The sequence below is a fragment of the Myodes glareolus genome, chromosome 22 (assembly GCF_982192425.1).
Source record: "Myodes glareolus chromosome 22, mMyoGla1.1, whole genome shotgun sequence".
In the NCBI taxonomy this organism is placed as follows: domain Eukaryota; kingdom Metazoa; phylum Chordata; class Mammalia; order Rodentia; family Cricetidae; genus Myodes; species Myodes glareolus.
In genome coordinates, this window is record NC_142047.1 from 56,905,634 (window position 1) to 56,928,466 (window position 22,833).

The 22,833-nt window shown below is 45.0% G+C and overlaps 1 protein-coding gene across 1 annotated transcript; it reads right to left on the bottom strand.

The window, feature by feature from the left end:
• Positions 1-1,418: 1,418 nt before the first annotated feature.
• Positions 1,419-22,264, bottom strand: Rbm34 (RNA binding motif protein 34). Its single transcript, XM_048450167.3, has 11 exons — positions 22,113-22,264; positions 21,861-22,032; positions 21,080-21,213; positions 20,163-20,394; positions 17,867-17,926; positions 12,172-12,215; positions 7,602-7,685; positions 7,409-7,472; positions 5,391-5,430; positions 4,721-4,839; positions 1,419-3,721 (listed from the first exon to the last, which is right to left on the bottom strand). Exons 1-11 carry the CDS (start codon positions 22,160-22,162, stop codon positions 3,461-3,463), a joined length of 1,260 nt encoding a protein of 419 aa, XP_048306124.1. The 5' UTR covers positions 22,163-22,264; the 3' UTR covers positions 1,419-3,460.
• Between the last annotated feature and the right edge of the window lie 569 nt (positions 22,265-22,833).

The window sequence follows — 22,833 nt, forward strand, 5'->3', positions numbered from 1 at the left end:
TTGCCGCCATTGCCTGTTCTTAGGGCCAAGGATTTTACTAGCTGAGAAGTGCTGGGCTGCTGGCAATCAGAAGTCAGAGCTATCTGGTTTGCAAGGCCTGAAACCCTAGATCTCCAGTTCTCGGGGGACTTGGAACTAGAAACCTCCAGATCAGTAAGCCCCAGCTAAGAAGCTGTCAACACTTTAGAACTGCCAACTCCACGGAAGCTTTTCCTCCCCTACTGAATTTCCACCTGAGCAAAAGCATGCCAGCCAGTTCATTAGCAATGGTGAGGCCCACCCGCCACACACTGGCTGGCATTTGAAGGAAAGGCAGTCTGGTTGAACATTGCACCCTTCGCTTATGAAACTTGGTCTGAGTAGTTGGTAGACAATACCAGAAGACGTCACTGGAGGACCTAACACAGCCTGGGGACGCCCTCCATCAGAACAGGAATTAGCCCTGAAGGTGTGAGTACACTACCTGAAGTGGGCCTGGGGAAAGGTGAGGGGTGAGGATAGAGAAGTGCAGATAGAGCAGAACCAAGGACCTGGACAAGACGCGTGCGCGTGCAACAGAGCGGCTTTCTTATACCCTACACACATTGTGATCTTCCTCATCCCCAAAACTACCTGTGAGCCTCAACTTCCTGAGCCTTGGCTACACAGAACAGAAAATAGCTACTCAAATCCACAAAGTTAGCATGTGAGGCCTTGAACACTGGACAGTAAGTAGGTCGTCCTGGTAGCCGTGATTTAGAAATAAGCCAGAACAGGATACTTTCTTCTTGGGTATAATAAATACACTGTGATTGTTAAGATAGCAGCACGGTAACACAAAAACATGTACAACCTAACTCCTGCAATGTAAGCAGCCTGGGAAAAAAGGTATACACGTGTTTGTGAGTGGAACCATCAGTGGGTTCCAGATGACTTGAATGGAAACCAGCAGTTTAGCTTGTGGTGCTGTGGATTAAGGAAGAGTGGCAGGCACACTAGGTTAGTGCTCTGCCACATCACTGGTATTTTTAATCAAATGTCCGCAGCACATGCAGCAATAAGAAAAGTCCATTTCGGTTAAATGTGTCCATAATTATTAGTTAATACTGCAAACTGAAGGTAATCCCACCTTCACGTGGGATTACCACGAGTCACTATCAGACTCCACGTCTAGTCTCTTCACCTACGGAGGGAGGTATTCACAGGGAATTGGGAGACACGGGTCACACTCAAGGGGTTTTACGTGAACTCTGGAGACAGGAACAAGCTCTGCTGCAGTCACTTAGAATTGTCTGCAGTGACAAGGCAAAGGGTAGGCGATCAGAGCTTCCCTAAGCCTCTCATCGTGAGAACTCCTTAACGGATAAGCACAGCAGAAAACATTCAAGGACAAGTTCGGGAAAAACTGTTCATGAGAAAAAAGTGACTAATTCTCACGATTAAAAAACATGTATTCAGTATTTTTATTATAACTAAAAATGTTGGTCACTCATAGCCTTGTGACTGTAAGTATCCAATCAGATATAACAAGGTAAGTATTTGTCCAGGTTGAAAGAAAAGTTACAGAGCGTCTAAGGAAAATGTTCTACAAAATCCTTTTTTCATGTTTTAAACAGTAAGTACCACACACATACTCTGTGAAAGGAGAGATTTCAGCAAGTACACAGTAACAAATTCCAAAACATCTGGGCCTGTGATGCACACGCACAGTAATAAAGTTAACTTCGTGTGTGTGCGTGTGCGCGCGGTCGAGGCTGAAAATTGCAGGCCCATTTCCACCTTGTCTGACGATCAGAGTGTTTGGAGATTGACAAGCCATACTTGTCTGTCTCAACTTGGGATGTGATTGCTTGGTTCTCTTGAAATTAAGATAGTTCCATGCCATCCTGACAGGTGGTCAGGATGTGCAAGTCTACTTCTGCTCCTTCTTTGCAGCTATGAGGTCATCTGGGGATAGGTAGTTGTCTAGATCTAGAGCGCCTTTGCTACCTAGACAACAGAGTGCTAATGATTTGATGTCTCAGAGTGATAAAGCAATTGGCTGTGTGAGTTATCCTTTGTATCATGTTAATAAAGTCTTTTGTTACCTTCTCCCACCTCTCCCCCCTCCCCCATTAGTGTTGGGTATAAAAGCAGTGAAAAAATAAACTCAGAGGACTTCAGCCACTGGATGCCCTCCCAACACTTTCTATGTTTTCTGTCTTATTGTTTTTATACATCTTCATGTTATTACATTTCTTCAATTCCCACACCCATACCCTGGCAAGAGGTATTTTTGTCGAGGCCGGTCCTCTACAATATATGTATATACAATATCTACCATGCTTTAAGCTGTTCACTCACAGGAGTCAAAGTATGCATGGATGCACACAGATCATATATGAACACACAGTCTAATATATCTTTATATAATTTAGGCAAAATGATCAAGTAACATTGCTGAGATTTAACTGAAAGGGTTCTAAATACTGTAAGGGAAGCAAAGCATAAACTATCCAGACTTGGCTACAGGAAATGGAGCTTTCTCTGCTAAGAACTACACTTCTAATTGTATGTGTATGTCGGTGCCTGCGGAGGCCAGGAGTTGGACCCAGGAGTTTAAGTTATATGCAATTGTGAACTACTTGATGTGGGTGGTAGGAATTGAACTCAGGTTCTCTGGCAGAGTGAGCAGTGCATGCTCTTAACCAAGAAGCTTAACCATAGAAGTAGAGCTATGTTCTAACACCCATTAGATTTTCTACATGGCATTGTCCAAAGACAGAATTTTGAAAACTAAATGAGTGAAAACTCACCCTGCCCTCTTGTCCACCTAAGTGACAGAGTGTGCGCTTTCCTTATGCTGCCTGCCTAAGCATCAGCCACCTTGGCTTACACCTCCCCACAGTTCTCCACCCTGGACCCAGCCTCGGTTTGGTGACATCTGTATCATCAGCTGTGAGCAGGCCGAGCCCCTAGGGATGCAGCCTATGCTGTCCTGTCGTCCATCTTTAAAATCTGTGATTCCGTTACCACAATTCTTTAGGAAATATTGTCTTTAAACTTTCTGGGACAGCTATTTCATTCTGAGTGACAGCAATTTAAGGATCACATTTCCCTGCAAAACCAGCTTTATAGCCAGCCTGTCAAGGACGTTGATAACCAACCACGTTAGCTGCTGACCATGGTTCTGGTGTTCGTGTTGGTTGGCAATTCTTAGATGGCTGGAATACGATAGGAAGAGATGGGCGTCTGTTACCGACAGCTCAGTCTGCCTTGGGCTTTCACGGCCACATCTGGAATCGTCCTCACAGGAACCAGCATTAATGTTTATTATTTTCTGTAAACTCATATCTAAGTATAACGCTTTTAAAAAAAGTCTTACATATAATATGAATACAAAACACCATTGTGTGAGTCTCCACATTTTCCACACAATTTGTAAAAACCCAGACACTCATTCCAAGTGTTCACATGGAAACAAAGGCGGCCGCTTCTGCCATTACTGCTGATTTTTTGGTTTCTTTGCTTTTACTTTTTTCTTTTGTCCTTTCTTCTTTTTCGTGAGAACTGCCTTTTCTCCAATAAATGCATTTTTGGAAGAAAAAGTAACTTTTTGCTTAGGTTTACTGGAATTCTTCAAGCTTGGGTTTGAACTCGGTTGCTTTAGTTTTTCTTTATTAACAGAACGCATGACTCTCAGTTTTCTTCCCATTAGCTCAGAATTATTTAACTTCAAAGCAAGATGAACAGCATCTGTATTCTGTAAGAATAATAATAATAATAATAAACCCATATGTAACGAGATCAGTAAAGTCTGAGTTCAATGGTATAAGAAGCTTGCAGCAGAAGGCTTCTGCTCTGTGGTTTCCATAGCCCTGCGTGAGCCCCCGCTGCTCAGGTCACACTCAGGTCACACTCAGGTCACCTCCCCAAACGCTAACGGTCACAACCAAGGGCTCACTTTTGTCACCATAGGTTTCTTTAAAAAAGAAAACAGCTCAGACCCCAACTTTCTGTAAAATTTCTGTTGTAAGTGGAAGACAGGAAACTCTCCTATAGTTCCTACGATGTGGGACTAGAGGCCCTGAACATTCTACTCCAGCACAGAATGACTAATACTACTTTGAATACTGAGACGTTGAAAGAACTCTACAAGCTTCTCAAAGAGGCGAGTTCCATCTAGACAGGAACAGGATCAGTGCGGTAGAGCAGCACAGACCTCACACACAAGACTTCTAACATCTCCCAGGGATCCTGTCAAGGGTTGGAGAGCCTGGGCACTGGACTGATGTCTCACTCAGTAGTTAAAGAGTACAGACTGCTCTTAAGGAGAACTGGAGTTCAGTTCCTGGCACCCAAGCCAAATGGCTCATGACCACCAGTAACTCCAGCTCATGGGACACCCCCTATGTCTGGCATGGGTACCTATACTCACATACACATTAAAAATAGTAACAATAAATCTACGTGCTGTCCAGCAGAGGTATCCCCGACTGCTTAGGAATGTCAGGAGACACTGACTAGGAGTCACTGAACTCAATGCAGGAACCTGTGCTGCTCCGTCTCACAGAAGGTGAGGCTCCTCTAACACCAGCATCTCGAGTATTCCTCAGCACTGCTAGCATGACAAACAAGGATGCCTGGGCAGCTGCAGCCATGGCACTCTGTTGTGGTTGCTGGGAATTCGAATCACAGCGCTGACGACCTCCCCGGGCACAGGCATTCATCCCCAGGAGCAGCAGCGCTCTGGTCCCCGTACCTCAAAGAGCACATAGCCAAACCCTCTGCCGACGCCTGTGAGTGGGTTTCTCAAGATCCGCACTGCCACAATGCTCCCACAGTCCAGGAAGTGTTTCTCCAAAGCAGCATCTTCAACTTCTACAAATAAATCCAAGCACAAATGAGGTGAACGTATGGACTGTCCTTAGATAAACCTTAGCAAAGCCCCATGAGAACACAGCACTACACAGCACGCCTCTAAAAGCTGTCCTAAACAATTCTTACATTACTCGAGCTTTGTTTCTACGGGTTCTGGTGTAAGGGAACAGAACTAGTGATGAACTAGTGAGGTACTAGTGAGGAACTAGTGAGGTATACTAGTGAGGAACTAGTGAGGTACTAGTGAGGTATTAGTGAGGTACTAGTGAGGTAATCTGCCACTGAGCAACACCTTCAGTTCTTTCTAAATTTTCCTCAGAGGCAGCTAAGGTGGCCTTCGTTTTTCTGTCTTCCTGCCTTGGCCTCAACGAGATGGGATTAAAGACACTCACTGCGCCACCACATCCAGAATTACTCAATTTCCTTTTGTTCTTGTCTACTGTGCTTGTTACTGCTCTCAGGCATGAAGGTAAGCCCCTGGCCACAGAACTACATCCTGATCCTTTCCCTAGCATGTAATAACAAGTATACTTTTGTTAAAGCAAACTTACTGTAAGGAAGATTGCCCACAAACACCGATCTCTTGTCCCGCTGAAACAGCGATGAACAGAAACAGTCAGTACACTAGACAACAGGAGCTACCCCACCCCCGCCCACCGCTGCATCCCCTCCACGAGCTGAGGGTCTCCATTCCCTGACTTGATCATACCCTGCCCACGTCTGTTCCTACGCTCCCGCTGCACAGTGCGCGAGCACCAGAGGAGAGACCTGATCACAGGCAGTGCTGAGGGAAGGCCTGAGAGAGGCCAATCAGCAACCACGTTAGGCTCTAAGCAGTGGTTCTCAACCTGTGGGTTGTGACCCCTTAGTCACATGACCCTTCACAGGGATGACTAAACAGATATTTACGATTCATAACAGTAGCAAAATTGCAGTTATGAAGTAGCAATGAAGATAAACTACGGTCGAGGGTCACCACAGCATGAGGAACTGCATTAAAAGCCGCAGCATTAGGAAGGTGGAGAACCACTCAGACGTAGAGTTTAAAGGCCACATGATCTCCACCGCAACTTCTCATCCGGCTATAATAGCTTAAGATACAAAAACAAACTCTGGTTGTGTGCAGTTAAATTTATTAACAGATATGGCCCAAGCACCACAGCTTGCTGACCTTCTGTGGTCCATCCAGCTAGAAGTTTGACTCTGACTGTTGCTCTCTCTCGTCTAGGAGAAGCACACTGCTGCAGGCTAACTCTACAGTTCTCTTTGTCTGAAGATGCAGCTGTCATGTGCACCTGGTCACATTGCACCAGCACTGAGATGTTGAATGCTCCTGACGCTGCATGAAGTGAGGCAAAGCAGGGTTTCATAGTCTGCCTGCCAACCCATCTACCCTGCAGCACTCTGAGCTACCATACTGACCACACAAAGCTTTTGTCATACACACCCCTGATGTGGGGAATCCTTCTGTACATGTGCTGCTTTTATTGGTTAATGAATAAACAAACTGCTTTGAGCCTGTAGCAGGGCAGGACAGAGCTAGGGGAGGAAAACTAAACTGAATGCTGGGAGAAAGAAGCCATGGAGCTGCCAGAGGGGAAAGAGGTGAGCTGCCAGCTGGAACCTTGCTGGTGGGCCATGGGCCTCGTGGTAAAATATAAAATAATAAAAATGTGTTAACCAAAGATATAAGAGCTAGCTAGCAATATGCTTAAGTGATTGGTCAAGCAGTGATTTAAATATAGTTTTGTGTGATTAATTCGGTTCCGGGCAGCTGGGAACACACAAGTGGCCTCCCACAACACCTCACAGATATCGCCTCTGTGCTTTGAGAATACTTTCCTGCCCAGGTAAATCTTTCAGGACTCATGGAATCTGTCTCCTGCAAACCATTCTTGTCCTTTCCTGTCGCCCTGTCCCAGGGGCACCACTGAGTGGACAAAGCACCCTGTGCTGATGACAGCACTTACCATAAAACAGAGCCACAGCCTGGCCTCTGTGTCTCCAGCACTTATCAAGCACACAGAGTCTTCAGACTGCTCCTTACCGCTAACAAATAACAACTCTGCTTTTGGTTTCTGAGGCGGGGTCTCACTGTACAGCCCAGCGTGGCCCAAAACGTGTGCTGCTCTTGCCTCTGCCTCCCCAGCTCTGATACAGGCATGAGCAAGCAGCCTAAGTGAGTAACAACTTTCCTGACTTTAGTCTCTGGTGACCGCTTCCTTTCTCTAAAGAGCTGGTCGTGGGAGAGTGTCTTCAAATGGGAAGCGGCCTGTCTGGTTCACCAGAGTCCTGTGACCCCCTGGACACCAATACTGTGTCCCTAAAGAACAAAGGTTCCTTTCTCCCATTTCCCCTGCTCCCTCCATTGGTCCACCTTCTCACAAAGCTCATGTGAAGATCTTTTTGTTGTTGTCTTGTTTTCTTTTCCATTTCTTTGGGACACAGTCTCACATTATCAAGCCAGGTGAGCCTATAATTCCTGTCACCCTGATACAGGGATGACAGGCATGAGCTACCATCTCTAGCTGTCTTGTTAAGATCCTTAGACAAATCAGATTCTACTTACAGAGGTGGTTTCAGATGCGAGATCAACTCGAATACGAAATCCTTCTGCAATCTCGGCCCCGTTTCTAATATAAAGACAAGCAGGGATGGCTGTTGAAAATCAGTGCTTAGTAATGGGGCGTCTGCTGTAATGAAACCCACGTAAAGCCCTCTCCGGGAAGAGGCCAGCGCCGCCCCGTCCCCGGGAGGGTTACCTCTGCAGCGCCTTTGCAGCAGCGCTCTCTTCCTTGAACACTACATACGCGTTGATGCTTTTCTGGTCAGGGTGAAATTTACGTCTGCAGAGAGAACAGAAGGAAAAACAGATCATGTAAAACTTGCTAACCTCAAACTCAGGAGAAAAATCTAGTTTTGTTTTCTATAATCAATACATGATAAAATTTGCAGACGGGAAGTTCTACATTTTTAAGAAAAGATCCAGTAATTTGAAAAAGAACAGAGATACATAAAGATAGCAAAGGAGCAATCAGCCCACACTATCTCGGGAGTCATCACTGTGAAGGAATGGTGAGAACAGAACTCCCACATGTGTCAACTAGAACAATGGAAGGATTAGCAATGTCATCCTGGCTCCAACTCCGAACCTACAAAAACTGCTCCTTTTCACTGTAGGAAACACACCTAGAAGAGCACATTGACAAACAGCTCAGCGCAGGAGCAAAAGCCCTAGCAGCCACCACCCACCCAGCTGATGGGCACCACCTTCCCCACTTCCACACGGACTGCTTCCCTTTTACAGCCCTATCTACTCCTATCCATTACACTTCACTTGTCCATTCAGACAAATCTGTTGGACCTGCATTATTTCCAACAGCCTGAGTTTGCTGCTGTGAGAAAGCAGTCTGACGTGCGCCTCTGTCTTCTGTACCTGGTAAACTTGCTACTGCGTCTAAAGGTTAGTCTGGCCTAGACACAGCCCCTCTGTCAGGACCACAGCAAGTGTCAAGGATATTCTTTCTAAGCAAGGCAGGTAATAGCTGCTCTCCACTTTCCTGTGTGTGCTCACACATATGTGCATGTATGTGTGGAGGCCAGAGTCAGCCTCATCTGTCATCCCTCCAGTGCTGCCCACTGTTTCTCTGAGTATTTTTATAACATTTGTGTATTTAGTTATAGGCTGGGGAGCACATACACTCATGTGAAGGCAGGGACAACTCACAGGAGTCAATCCTTCCCTTCCACTATGTGGGTTCCAGGGACTGAACCGAGGTCACTGACCTTGGAAGCAGGCACTTTTCCTTGCTGAGCCATCTTGCAGGCACTACCTACATTTTGAGACAGGGTTTCTCATGCCTAGGTCTCACCACACAGGCTAGACTGCATGGTCACTGTCTCACCGCTCCAGCACAGGGATCACAAGTATGCCAACCACTATGCCCGGCTTTTTTACAAAGGATCTAGGGATCAAGCTTAAGTCCTCACGCTTGTTAGGCAACCACTTAACCAAGCCACTTCCCCAGGCTGGTTTTCACCTTTAGTGATTATGGCTGATGTTGTTGCCCAAGACCTACACTTGCAAAGCTACTAATGATAACGGTAAGACAGACGAGGGCTGAGGAGATGGCTCAGTGGCTAAGAACACTTGTTGCTCTTGAAGGGGGCCTGGGTCAGTTCCGAGCACCCACAAGGCGGCTCACGACCATCTCTACCTCCAGTTCCAGGGATCTGACAAACTTGCTGGTCTCCTCTGACAACAAACACACACACACACAGTGCACATATACACATGCAAGCAAAACAATCAAATATATAAAAAATAAAAATAAATAAATCTTAGACAAAACAGTAAAATTAGACTTAGTAATGATCACTGGTCCTTGCCTAAAGATGCCAGCCTGCTGCTGAGGTCATCAAAGGCAAACACACAAATTAGAACTGTTAGGAAGACACCCACTGAGCAGGGCCAGACATGAACAGGGAACATGGCCTGCTGCAGCACACTAGACCACCTTAAGTCTTTTCTTTCTTGTTGTTGAAAAAAAATTATTTTTCAAGCTGGGTATGGTAGCACACACCTTTAATCCCAGCACTCAAGAAGCAGAGGCAAGAGGATCTCTGTGGGTCGAAGCCTGCTTGGTCTACAGAGCAAGTTACAAGACAGCCAGGACTTATACATCCTCCCCACCCATCCGACTCCATGCCCTTTCTCTCTCTCTCTTTCTCTCTGGAAAACAAACAGGCAAAAATAAATAAAGAAGTAAAGCAAAACAGAAAAAAAAAAAAAGAAGGCACGAGAGACATGTGTAGACTATAATATATAAGCAAAAGACCAGTAAGGTAAAAAATGCCCCAACAAAATAGTTAGAGACAAAAAAAAATCTTAAAAATACCAGAGTTTGTTTTGTGTTGGCCACAGGCTCTCACTTAAATGTGGTACATCCAGTGAGACACCATTGGAAAAAAACAATTTTTCCTTTGTGACCAGCTGACTATAGACAGCATCTGGGTTAGACGGGGCACATGTCCGTTCTCCATCTCGGCACTGTCATGGTTTCTGTGACTTCCTATGCACAATCTGATACCTTACTATTGAGGAAAACAGCTATGATTTACTAGACACGAAACACTGCCAGCACTGACCTAGACCTTTCACCTGGAGTGGGTGTTATTTTCTGACTTCATGATGAAGAAACTGAGGTCTGAGAAGTGTTGATGGTGGTTGCAGGGCTGACAAACTAGCTCAGTCAGTGCTCTCCAGCACCTAACTCTCCCCACAGGACACAGCTGCCAACAAACCCAACGCTGACCCCAGCAACACAGAACAGAAATATCTGTCCCATGAATACCAGCGGCAAGCAGGTGGGTCTACTTCAGTGGACTTTTTCATCAGACTAAAGGGAACTATGAACCGCTGTGTCAGGTAATGTTGTCCCCACTACTGCACAGAAGCCAGAAAGAGCATCTCTCCTGTCTTTAGCAGCTAATCCACAGCATCAAAACTGGTGGAACCCAGAGAGCAAAAGAGTCTTGGAGGAAAGCAGCCTGGACACTAAGGCCAGGATCCTCCCTCCAAAGAGAGACAATACCAGCAAGGTTCAGTCTCTCTGATGCTATGGGTGTACTCAGATCTGAGTTGGCAGCCACAGAAGATGGAGCATGGGCATGAGTCCCAGAGAACATCTACGCTGACAATAGGCTAGAGAAGAGTAGCCAAGTCCACCTGGATCCTCCTCCAGATGAGGGAAAAGGTGAAGATGCTGCAGGGGGGGACAGTGAGCCTGCCACTTGGGACAGAGCCAAGACTCCAGGGCTAGAAGAGGAAAGGGAACCTCCTGTCAGGGACACGGTATGGGACATTAAGACCCACCAAAGGCAAAAGGGTGAGTCTAGCCTAAAAGATGACTCAGTGGGTAAAGATGCCGGTCACCAAGACTGACAGCTTGAGTTTGATCCTCTAGTACCCACTTGGTGGTATGCTGTAGGAGAACACTCTGCTCCTTCAGCCAATAGCCTTTAAGATATCAGCCCACTTGGGCGTGGTCTCTTATACTGTAAAAGCAGCAGTAAATGCAGAGGGCTGTTGCTGGGACAGTGATCTGTAAGTTTTTCCCTTAAATAAATAACCCTTTTATTATTCATAATTCTGAACTGTGTGAGATTGTTTTGTAACTTAGTCATCAGTGGTAGAGACCAGCTCCCACAAGCACACAGTAACAATGCATGCCCATATACATACATTACAAATAAACTCTACAGCGGGGGAGCCTGGGGACCACAGCGAGGAGGGGCTGACCACAGCTTGGTGCCCTCATTCCCACTACACTACAGCTCACGAACAAATGGTAGCACCCCACTCTGGATCCTCAATAAGATGTGAAATTTCTTATCCTTTTGATCCTTTAAAAGACAGACACCAACGCTTTTGCATGCAGAATATGTAACTCTCCCCACGCCGTCCACCTGTCTCTCCCTCAGAAACAAGAGGAAAAAGACAGCAGTAAACACGTGATGTTTTTACAATACTTGACCAAACAGTAAACACCCAGTAAGCACATAAAAAGATGTTTGCCATCTTAAACTATGAGAAAAAACACACAAGCATAGCAAGGAGTCTTTAGAAAGGCTGACACTAGTGTCCTGCGGCTGCGGAAGACATGGACATCTGGTGTTCATGATGGGCAGTGAGGGGCTATCTTTTAGGAAGCTAAAGCACACTGACTGTAATCAAGGAGGCCGAGCATGATGAAGAGTGGGGTCTGCTCACAAACACACTGCACACATAGCTCAGAAGGTAGGCGAGTGAGCGGCTGCCTACAAGCAGAGGTAGACGCACTGCACAGGCACACACTGGGCTAAGGAGGCATTCAGGATGCAGACTGTGGCAACGCTTTCGCCAGGCTCAAACATCACAGTCCTAAAAGTGGCCAGATGTGGTGGTGCTCCCCTATATGCTCAGCACCCATAAACAAAGACAGAAGAATCAGGAGTTCCATGCCTACTGAGTTCCATAGCAAGACACTGTCTTAAAAATGTAAGGCCTGCCTGGGCCAGGTAGTGCATACCTTTAATTTCAGCACTTGGGAGGCACAGATAGGCAGATCTCCATAAGCTCAAAGTCAGTCAGACAGTCAGGGCTACATAATGAGACTTTGCCTCAAAAAACCAAACCAAACCATTCCTTCATTCCACTTATTTATGACCACAAGATGAAAACAAACAAACAATCTAACTAGCCATGAGCAGGTATACTTAAATAAATCAGGTAGACCTCACAGAACACTAGGATAGTCTAATAAAAAGAAAATAATCTAATTATAAACTTACTTTATTGCAGCCAACTTTTTGGTTAGTGTTCCCTCTGCTGGCATCTTTTAAGAAGAAAAAAAAACACATTACAAATTTGATTTTGGAGTATTTTTCAAACTGGTTAACACTTTTATTCTTCCCCTTTCTCAGGGCTGGAGACTGCTCTCAGGACTTCATATGGGCCAACATGTGGTCTACCTCTGGTACACCTCCAGTCACATAAGTTACATTTTAGTAATAGCCAAACTATGTAGCTAACCACATGCAGCTCAAAACACCTTAGGGAGATCAGATCAGAGACAACTACCCTAACGCCTGTGAGCCAGGAGCTGCGGCACACGTCTATAATCCTGGAATCCCAGCACGGAGACAAGGAGATGAGGAATACAGCTACCCTGAGCTGCACAGGGATACAGGAAGCCCCATCTCAAACAGAAGGGAGAAGAGACAAGGAGTTCCCAGACAACACAGCACAAGCACAGACACTGCAGGATGACTCCAACACAGCGAAGAGTCATGAAAAGCATGATGAGAACAGCTTTATAAAGCAAATGGCGGGGGGGACGCCCAGCATTTATTCTAGACTGGTCAGGAGGAAATGTGATTTCCTTAACATCTAAGAGATTATGTATCCACTGGGTCCCCAAATTAGTGGAGTCTTTATTTGTTTTAGACAGGGCCTGTGTAGCCCAGGCAAGCCATGGACTCAGTGTGCATTGAGGATGATCCTGATCTCGGTCATGGGAACACAGTCCCGGAGACCCAGGAGCACATTATACCAGCAGCACCGCAATAAAGCCGAGTGACAAGGGAGCAGCTATAGGAAGGGTCACACAGGTCAACAGAACAAGTGGCTTCAGCTCAGGGCAGTAAGTGGTGCACTGATAGACGAGGCTGAAGAACCCACAGGGTGACCACACATGCCGGTAGACCACGGGGTTCTGTACGAATGAAGGAAGATGGAAGAGAGGAACCACAGCACGGTCAGCTGTTCTGACACGAGGAAATAGAATGGGTAAGATGGCTGCAGAGATGGCTCAGCAGTAAATAACACTCACTACTTTTCCAGAGGACCCAGGCTGGTCTCCCAACACAAGCAGGAGCACTGGACCCGTTACAGCCAGGGGATCTGCTGCCCTCTTCTGGCCTCTAAGAGCACTGCATGCATATAACTGAAGGTAAAAACCCGCCCATACACATAAAATAAATCTTAAAAAAAAAAAGGGATTCCCAATAAAAATTAAAAATTTAAAAAGAAGCCATGAGTAGACACAGGCCAGGAGAAAAGAGAGGAATGACTCAACTATGAAAAACCCCATGAGCTGTGGAACACTATGACTGTGTAAAGCTCTCATTGGCTTAGGAAAGCTGATTGATCAAGGCCAGGAAAAACAGGTGGCAGGAACAAACTGAGAATACAGGGAGAAAGAAGGTGGAGTTAGAGAGAGACTCCAGCCAGCTGCCGAGGGAACAAGAGATACTAGAGGACAGGTAAAGCCACAAGCCACGTGACAATACACTGATTAAGCCTGAGCTATTAGCCAAGCACTTATAAATAATACTAAGTCTCTGTGTGGTAATTTGGAAATGGCTGCTAGGATGGGAAACTGCCTACATATGGCACTTCAAGGTGGGGCTGGAATTTCCACATAAGACCTAACAAAGCTCCAAACATAATCCTAAACACACAGAAACAGAGCCAGGAGCGACGTCTTAGCCTTGTATCTCTCATGCCTGCAGTGGTACAGAGACAAAGCTCCTGGCAACTGACAGCACACCCTGAGCTAAGCCACATGGCCGATTCCCACAGGCTCACACAGGCTGTGGTACAGACAGGCCTCTCCCAGCAGTGCACTGCCTGGCTCAAGTAGACAGAAAAGGTTACAGAGTTACAGATACACAATAAGGGCAGACTCAGACGAAAAGAGCCTCTAACCAGTTTATAAGGTGTTTATAAATGTGCAGAGGCTTGAAAGGGAAACGAAAAAGAATATATACAGTCTTAGATTAAAAATATATTGTTTTGGGTGGTGGTGGTGCACGCATTTAATCCTAGCACTCAGGAGGAAGAGGCAGGCGGATCTCTGTGAGTTCGAGGCCAGCTTGGTCAACAAGAACGAGTTCAAGGACAGGCTCCAAAGCTACAGAGAAACCCTGTCTTGAAAAACAAAAACAAACAAAAAAGTTTTAAAATAAAGTCCTTAAATAGAAATAGAGTAATAAAAAGTATAATAAGCCATGTAAAGATGGGAAATACACAAAGTCTGGATCCTGTATGCTACTGTGTTGTCATTGGCTTTTTTGGCTGTTAATGAGCAAATAACTGCTAAGAGAGATTTGATTATGAAAACTACTATAGAAAACCAATCTATATACTTTAAAATTATCTTGACTTCAAAATTTAAGTCAAAAGGTATGTTGCTTTTGGGGAGAGGTTATACTTTTGTTTGCACAGAAAAAGAAAGGTTATGGATTCGTTCCAGGTTTAAAAGAAAAAAAATCAGGTTTGACCAAGAAAGACTCCCTGAAAAATCTCCAATGGGAACGGATGGCCCAGAGAGCCTCTGACACAGCTCCTGAATTCTACGTCCACAACAGCTTCAAGGTGACACAAAATACTCCAATCAGGACTTGATCATAACCCTAAATTTTCTCAGCATCCCTCAGAGGTAACAGTGCCCCCAAAAGAACAGAAAGTAGTTTGGAGAACAATACCAATATCTCTCTAAAATGAATTATGGATATTTGTCATTGTTTAGGGGATTTGGTTACAAATTGTTATGGGTCATAGTCAGGAAAAAAGCTAAACAAAGGAGTTAAAATCAAAAATCTCTTTCTAAAGGAAAAAGGGGGCTAGGATATAGAAAAGATGAGATAAAACGGTAGACTAATGAATCTACTTTAATCTGAAAAACAACTGTTAATCTCAAAGTATTTCACATTATTATGGATTTTAGTTTAGTTTATTTAGTTATTTGTACTATGTTTCTACTCCTGTTTGGAATATTGTGTTTATCTAGCTCATTTAAAAATGTCATCTATAATTTAAGAAATACCAGTTAGTAGTTAGTCACTTACCACCATCAACTGCAGTCAGTTGTATGTTCTCAAGGTCAAACATACATCTTACATAGACAGGTGGACTTTAAACACCTCAAAGACCTACAGAATATGGCATTTAAAATGTTCTAATAACATAAGGCTTTCATGACAATGAATCATGTCTGCTCGTGAAAGCACCCATTTACTTCTTCAAAGAAAGATGGTGGGCACTGAAGAAACTCTGTATGAAGGTTGTTTTGTTTACGGCAAAAGCTAGCCACATGAGCAAAGAACTGTCCTTGTCTCAATTGCTAACAGTTGCTGTTGAAACAGAACCAGCAGGAAACCAAAAAGGCGACTGCCAAACTTTGCCAAGACACGGTTGGAGAGTCCTTCAAAGTTCCCTGCTTCACAGGAAAGTCTGTCAGATATGCTAGGCCTGCAGGAAAAAGTTGGATGCCCCAATATTGCAGAGAAACTCTGGGCGACTTCCAGGCAGCAAGATGTCTCTGTTGTTAGGTAACATTTCACTCTTCTGGGGTCTTTGACAGAGGTGAAAATTAGATTGTCATAATTACAGTTTTTCTTAGTTATAATAAAAGATGAATTAGATATAAAACTTAAGACTCACCAAGATAAAATAGATAAGAGTATTTTCTCTAATTTGATAAATACAAATAAATTAGATGTTACTATAATTTTGATTTAATAACTTTTTATTATATAGTTTTACTATGTTAAAGTTAAAAGTTCCCTTAATTAGACAAAAATGGGGAAATGCAGTGGAACAATCCTTTTCTATACTATAAATATGTATTACTCTCATTGTCTTATAAAAACTGATCGGCCAATGCCAGACAAAATGTATAAGTGGGGTGATCAAACTGAGAATACACAGAGAAAGAAGAATGGAGTCAGAGAGAGACTCCAGGCAGCTGCCAAGGGAGTAAGAGATGCTATAGTAAAGCCACAAGCCATGTGGCAATACATAGACTAAAAATGGGTTAATTTAAATGTAGGTGTTACCTACTAATAAGCCTGAGCTATTGTCCGAGTATTCATACATATTAAGTCTCTGTGTGGTAATTTGGAAGCAGCTGCTGGGATTGGAAAACTCTGTCTATACCCATGTGAAAAGCAAGCAGAGTAAGTAACAGGCCAGGTGGTACAAAAGTGTTAAAGGCAATGCTACATCTTGCAGGGGGTAAAAACAGACATCCTGTAATCATGGTGCGAGCCAAGACATTCCAGGTAGTGAGTCAGATAAGAGCTTTATATTGGGAAATAAAGCTCAGAAGAGCAGATAAAATAGGTGGTAATAGTGGAAAAACATATCAACAGAAATGATGAGGACTGTCAAAATCTTAGAGAATGTCTTTTTTTTCTTCTTTTTCTTTCTTTTTTTTTTCCGAGACAGGGTTTCTCTGTGTATCTCTGATTGTCCTGGAACTCACTCTATAGATCAGGTTGGCCTCAAACTCACAGAGATCCACCCACCTCTGCCTCCCAAATGCTGGGATTAAGGGCATGCACCATTGCCCAGTGAAAACGTATACTGTTAAAGAAGCCAGTTTTTTTCCACAGGACACTTGGCATCCTTCAGGGTTGCCTTTGTTGTACGGGACAAGACTGCAGGCATTTAGTGGGTAATCCCAGGCAGCACAATGCAGCAGCAACAAAACCACCCAGCTCACACCCTAACAGTGTAGAGACTGAGAAACTACAAATGCTAGGCAAGCCTTCCACTGCTGATCTACCCTTTCAGTCCTGAGAAGCCCTGAACCGTGTAAGAAAAAACAATTAGAAACAAGGTAAACCAGTACATGCTAGCAACACTGAAAATATTAAAATACGTACTACTGGCTGCGATGGCGTACAGCTTTAATCCCAGCACCCAGGAGGCAAAGCAGATGGATTTCTGTGAATTCTAGACCAGCCTGGTCTATTTAGTGAGTTCCAGGACAGTAGAAAGAAAACACACAGAAACAGAAACTATACTGTGTATTTCATCCTGAGAATGCTAGTATAACTGATGAGAATAAAAGTAGATACCAATGCCATCTACAAGTACAAGTGCCTAAGCATTGCCTGCAACAGTCACGCTCAGCTCCTGCAGCTGTTACGGAATAATCTTTCTGTAGTCTGTGAAGATATGTCTTTGCCAAAGCGCCTTCTGATTGGATTAACAAGAACTGACTGGCCGATGGCTAGGCAGAAAAATGTCAGGCAGGACAGCCAAATTGAGAGGACTCTGGGAAGCAGGATGGAGTCAAGGGAGTTGCCAGAAGATACATAGAGAAGCAAGATGAATATGCCAGGCTGAAAAATGGTACCACCACGTGGCAGAGCATAAATCAGAAATATGGATTAATTTAAGTTGACAGGGCTAATTAGTAACAAGCCTAAACTACTGGCTAAGCATTTAAAATTAATAATAAGCCTCAGTGTGGCTATTGGGGAGCTGGTGGTCCCGACAAAAATCTGTTTACACAACACAAGTCAGGCTAGCTGCAGTTTGAAGGAGATGCCTGGTGAGAAGCAACCTTTCTGCCTACTTTACTGACAGCAGAGACAATCATCTGAACGCAGCAGATATTGGGCACCAAGAGGCCATCAGTTTTGATTTACAGAGCGCAGTGACATGCATTTTTCAGGGGGAGAGGACACTTACCACAGAACGAAATCGCACAGATTCTATCTGTCCATACTCTTTAAAGAATGACTTCAGCTTCTAAAATAAACAATAAACACATACATGTTAGTTAATACCTTGAACATCTGTGTCACTGCTATACTGTAAGAACATTCCAGAACCAACTATAGTATTATTTGTCTCTTATCCCAGCACTAGAAACACAAAGTGGAAGCAAGGTGAGTGCTCACACCCGGCATCTAAAACCAAAGAGCGCGTCAGAAAAGCGGGTGACTTCAGCGGGATGGACAAGAAGAGTTTACAGAGACTTGGAGAGAAGAAAATCACAACTGAGGCCACATCAGCGTCTACTCATGGCCGGTGCTAGCTGTGGGCTCCAATGCTCACAGTCTGTGAGACACTTAAACTGAGGTCACACTTGTGTCTTAAACATGTTCTCAGATCCTTTTACACTGGCTTAATCCAAAGTGCCTTTTAATGATGCCGACCCGCAGGGAAATCCGCCAACTGTTTACTTCAGAACATTACTTAAAGAGAATCCTAGTCAGTCATTTTGGGGCATTAGTCTTTGACTATCTCAAGATGTGAAGAACATGTATTTTTGATGAGTAATTTCTACAACCAATTCTAATTTAAAGCCATTTACTGTAGGAATATTTTTTGCAGAGCACCATAATATCACATGCGTTTCCTTTGATTCTTATGCCATAAAGAAAGATTATAACCAATAGCAAAATGTATACAGGAGGCTAAGGCAGAATGACTGAGATCTCAAGGCTGGCCCAGGATACACAGGGTGGTGCGGGAGAATTGTCTGTACTGTATTCTGTCAATCATGTTTTAAATAAATGCTGATTGGCCGGGTAGGAGGTGTAGGCGGGAAACCAGACAGGAAGTGGAAATGATGCAAGGAGAGCAGGAGAATTCTGAGGAAGAGGAAGCTGATTTCTCCCACTCCTGCCCAGATCACCAAAGCAGCAGGATGTGAGCTGCCCCACTGAAAAAGGTACTCAGCCACATGGCTAACATAGATCAGAAAAATGGGTTAATCAAAATGTGAGAGTTAGCTAATAAGTAGTCTGACCTAATGGGCCAATCAGCTTTATAACTTAAAGAGATCTGTGTGTGATTTTTCTCTGGGACTAAATAGCTGGGGGGCCAGACGGGACAGAAAATCCCCAACAAACAGCCCCTCATGTTACAACAGGGTAACTCATGGAGATGTGTACCAAACTGACAAAAAACAGAGAGAAGGACTCGGGAGATGGCTCAGTGGTGAAGAGCCCTTGTTACTCTTGCAGAGGACCTGGATTTGGTTCCCAGCACCCAAATGGCAGCTCACAATTATGTCACTCCACCTTCCAGGGAATCTGATTATTTACTTCTTCTGACCACCACAGGTACTGGGCACATATCTAGTACACATACATACATGTAGGCAAAATATTCATACACATGAAATAAATCTAAAAAGATTTTTTTTTGAAAAGATAGTACATGGGGGCTGGAGAGATGGCTCAGTGGTTAAGGGCATTGCCTGCTCTTCCAAAGGTCCTGAGTTCAATTCCCAGCAACCACATGATGGCTCACAACCATCTGTAATGAGGTCTGGTGCCCTCTTCTGGCCTGCAGGCAGACACACAGACAGAATATTGTATACATAATAAATAAATATTTAAAAAAGAAAGATAGTACATGATATCTTTACAAATCAAACGCTAGGGGACAGAATAAAAGTCAGTATTTTCTAGGCTGTTTTTAAGGAAGGAGAATATAAACCCATCCTTCCAAAGGTGAGCAGGATTTGGGCCCGAGGATTGCTCAGGCAGTAAGGACCAACCACATGTTCATAGAAGGCAAAGTGAAGCCTGCAGCACGAAAGGCACCTGAGTGCTCACTCTTCCACACGGCAGACATCACTGAGCCTGTGCGTGTGTCAGGCATCCTCTCCTGTGCTCCACACAGAGCAGTGAAGAGAGCGATCCAGTTTACATGCTAGAGGCATTCACAGGAAAGAAGCTGAAGAGAAAAAAAGCCAGAAAAATCTACTGCCGTTTCAAACATGACCTTCAGAAGCCTGAATTAGGGCTGGAAGCCAAGCCCCAGACCACACACACATCACACACATACACAAACACTCGGCCGGGATTGTGCCTGTGACTCCAGGATCAAGGAAGTGTCGGCACCAGAACCACCTGTGGTGTGGTGAGCAGGAAGCCCAGTGAAGCTATTGCAACGAGTTATCAACGATTAGCTCAATAAAAGTGACCTCAGTCGATAACCTCCCTAGGTTTAAACTGCCCCTCGCGCTCACCTTCTTATTACATTTGACAGGCAAATTGCCGACAAACACGGTCCTCTCGTTTTTCAACCGCTCTTCTTCAGGGTTGAGTGGGATTTTTCTTCTTTGGTCTCCATCATGGCTGACAGCTACACCAAGTGTTTCTCTACTTGTTGCTTTACCACGAGACTGAGACTTTCTCCTTTCCTGCCCCTGCTCCTGATGAAGCTCTTCTTCTAGGTCAGCACTTGCTAGAGCACTCTCCCTAGTTTTTAAGGAACAATCAAAGAAAAGAGTCAAAAACAAAACAACAAACCAAAAACAACAGCAGCTGACAAAGCCAGTCCTGCAACCACATGGTGGCTCACAACCATCAGAAATGAGATCTGGTACCCTCTTCTGGCCTGCAGGCATACATGCAGACAGAACACTGTAAACAATAAATAAATAAATCTTAAAAGAAAAAGAAAGGAAGAAAGGAAGGAAACCCCTGTCCTACCTCACCTCCCAAAAACAGCGAGAAACAATAACTGGCAAAGTAGTACCGGTGTAACTATCTGGATACTAAGTCAAATATTCTATAAAAAAAGTTTAAGCTAATGATGGAAATTTGGTTTTCACAAGAAAAACCAAATTCATGTTTGATAGCCATCCAGAAACACTGAAGACATAAACCACAGGGTTACAGTGATTGGGCTAAAGACCTACCAAGGATGGCCAGAAATAACAAGAGGCAGAGATGGAAAGGAAAGACCTGAAAAGCTGATCTACCAGTAACTGTTCACTTTGGATAAACCGGGTCTTTGTATTTTTTAGCTATCTATACTATGAGACTTTATATAATGTATTTTTTTTAAATTTGAGAACTATGCAATGAGAAGAATTAAGATGAACATTAATTTTTAAAAACCACCTGACGTATTTAACCCGGTAAGGAGAACTTCACCAACCTGTTTGCCAGCCTCTCCTCTGCATCAGTGAGTTTCTTCACTTTCATCCTTTTGGCAGGGGTTTGCACAGCTGGCCTTTTAATCTGGGGCGTACTTTCTTCTTCATCATCGGGTTTTCTTTTCTTAGGTGTTTCCTTTCAAGAGTTTCAAGTCAGACTTAATACGTCAAGCTCTTAAGAATTCTGAACCTATGACTGTGTTGTGGCCTATGCTTGTAATTCCAGCGTTCAGGATGTGGAGGGGGTAGGAGCTATGCCAGGCCAACCAGGGCTACATAGTAAAGTCCCTGTCTCCAAGTCCCTGAGCAACACTATGCTGTCTCTCTAAATCGATACTACTTCTTCCTCACTGGTTATAGAGAAGCAGAGAATTCTTGACCTTCATTAGTCGTGAAATCAGATCTGATGGGCTTGATCACACATGCCTGTGATACCGCTATTCAGTGGAAAGTTGAGGCAGCAGTATGGCATCTGGGCTACAGTTTGTGCTAAAAGTCAATCTGGGCAACTAGTGAGACCCTTTCTCAAAATAAAAAAAGTCAAGTCAGATATGCTGGAGCACTCAAGAAGCACTAAGCACTCAAGAAGCTAGAGGACGATCGTCCTTGGGGACATTACAGAATCTGAGGCCTAAATAGCTACAAGAGACCCTGGCAATCAATGAACAGGGCTCAGGGTGAAACGCTTGCCTAGCTCCAGGGGCGGACAGCTGATGCTGTCAGGCGAGTTACCCTCTACACCTAGCTCTAAGGGGACACTCAAGCCGTAGGCCGGCGACTCACCTGGGGCACAGGCACAAACACGGGTGGAGCCCGTGACTCCGCGGTGCTGAAGAGAGCTGCCAGCCGCCCCGTCGCGCCTTCGGTAAGTCTCTGGCCGCCCCGCAGGCTGTCGGCGACCTGTCCCACCTGGTAGTCGGCGGCCGCGTTCCCCACGCCATCTTCAGGGCTCTGTCTGCAAACACAGGCACAGTCTCTTCCAGGCCGCGAGCCACTAGCCACCCCGCACCCACGCCAACGCCGCGCGCCGCTCACCTCCGCTCCTGGCCCTTCTTTCTCTTGGGTGCCTTTCCTCCCAAAGCCATGCCGAGACCTGAGCTTCCGGAACGACCGCAGAGTTAGTCCGCACTTCCGGGCTCCGGCTAGTCCCGCGTTCTCACTGGTCCCCGTTCCGGCTGCCTCCGGGTTCCCACTACTTCCGTTCTGGGGCCTTGCTCTTCCGCTCAGGACCACGCCTCTTCCTCTCCGAGCGATCCGCGGCTGCGCAAGAGCTCTGCTCGGCTTAATCCTGGGGCTCCGTGGGTCTGAGGGTCTAGGAGGAGACTTTGTCCTGTTTACTTCAGTTTAGGAGTGCACTCAGTCTAAAGAACAGCCGAGGCTCGAGCGTGAATGAGGGCCAGCTGAAGCTAGGCATGATGGCGCATGTCTTCAATCCCAGCATGTGGGGGCCGAGGCAGCCGGATTGCCAGGAGTTCCAGCCTCGCCTAAACTGCACAGTTCCAGGGTAGCTTTGGCTACAGAGTGAGATCTTGTCTCAAACAAAACAAAACGCCCTGGTTAGGTTTGGTGTTGCACAGTTCACTGAGTTGAGGCTGTAGGGGTGTGTGGCGGCAGTCGGGTCGGTGTGAGGGACAGCGAAGTGCTCTGGCGGGGAGAAGGGTCTTAACGCTTTTTATGAAATATTACAGTTCAAAGTAGGCAAAACTGAGTAGTTGGGAGCACAGCTCTAACCGGTCACATCCCTGTACTGTTCCCG

Bases quoted from the DNA above. Each gene is read 5' to 3' on its own strand.
- Rbm34 (XM_048450167.3), bottom strand. From the start codon at position 22,162: ATGGCTTTGGGAGGAAAGGCACCCAAGAGAAAGAAGGGCCAGGAGCGG. The intron at 5,431-7,408 runs GTAAGTAGAATC...TCGCTGTTTCAG, and splicing joins TCGCATCTGAAACCACCTCT to CGGGACAAGAGATCGGTGTT. The intron at 3,722-4,720 runs GTACGGGGACCA...TTATTCTTACAG, and splicing joins TTGGCTATGTGCTCTTTGAG to AATACAGATGCTGTTCATCT.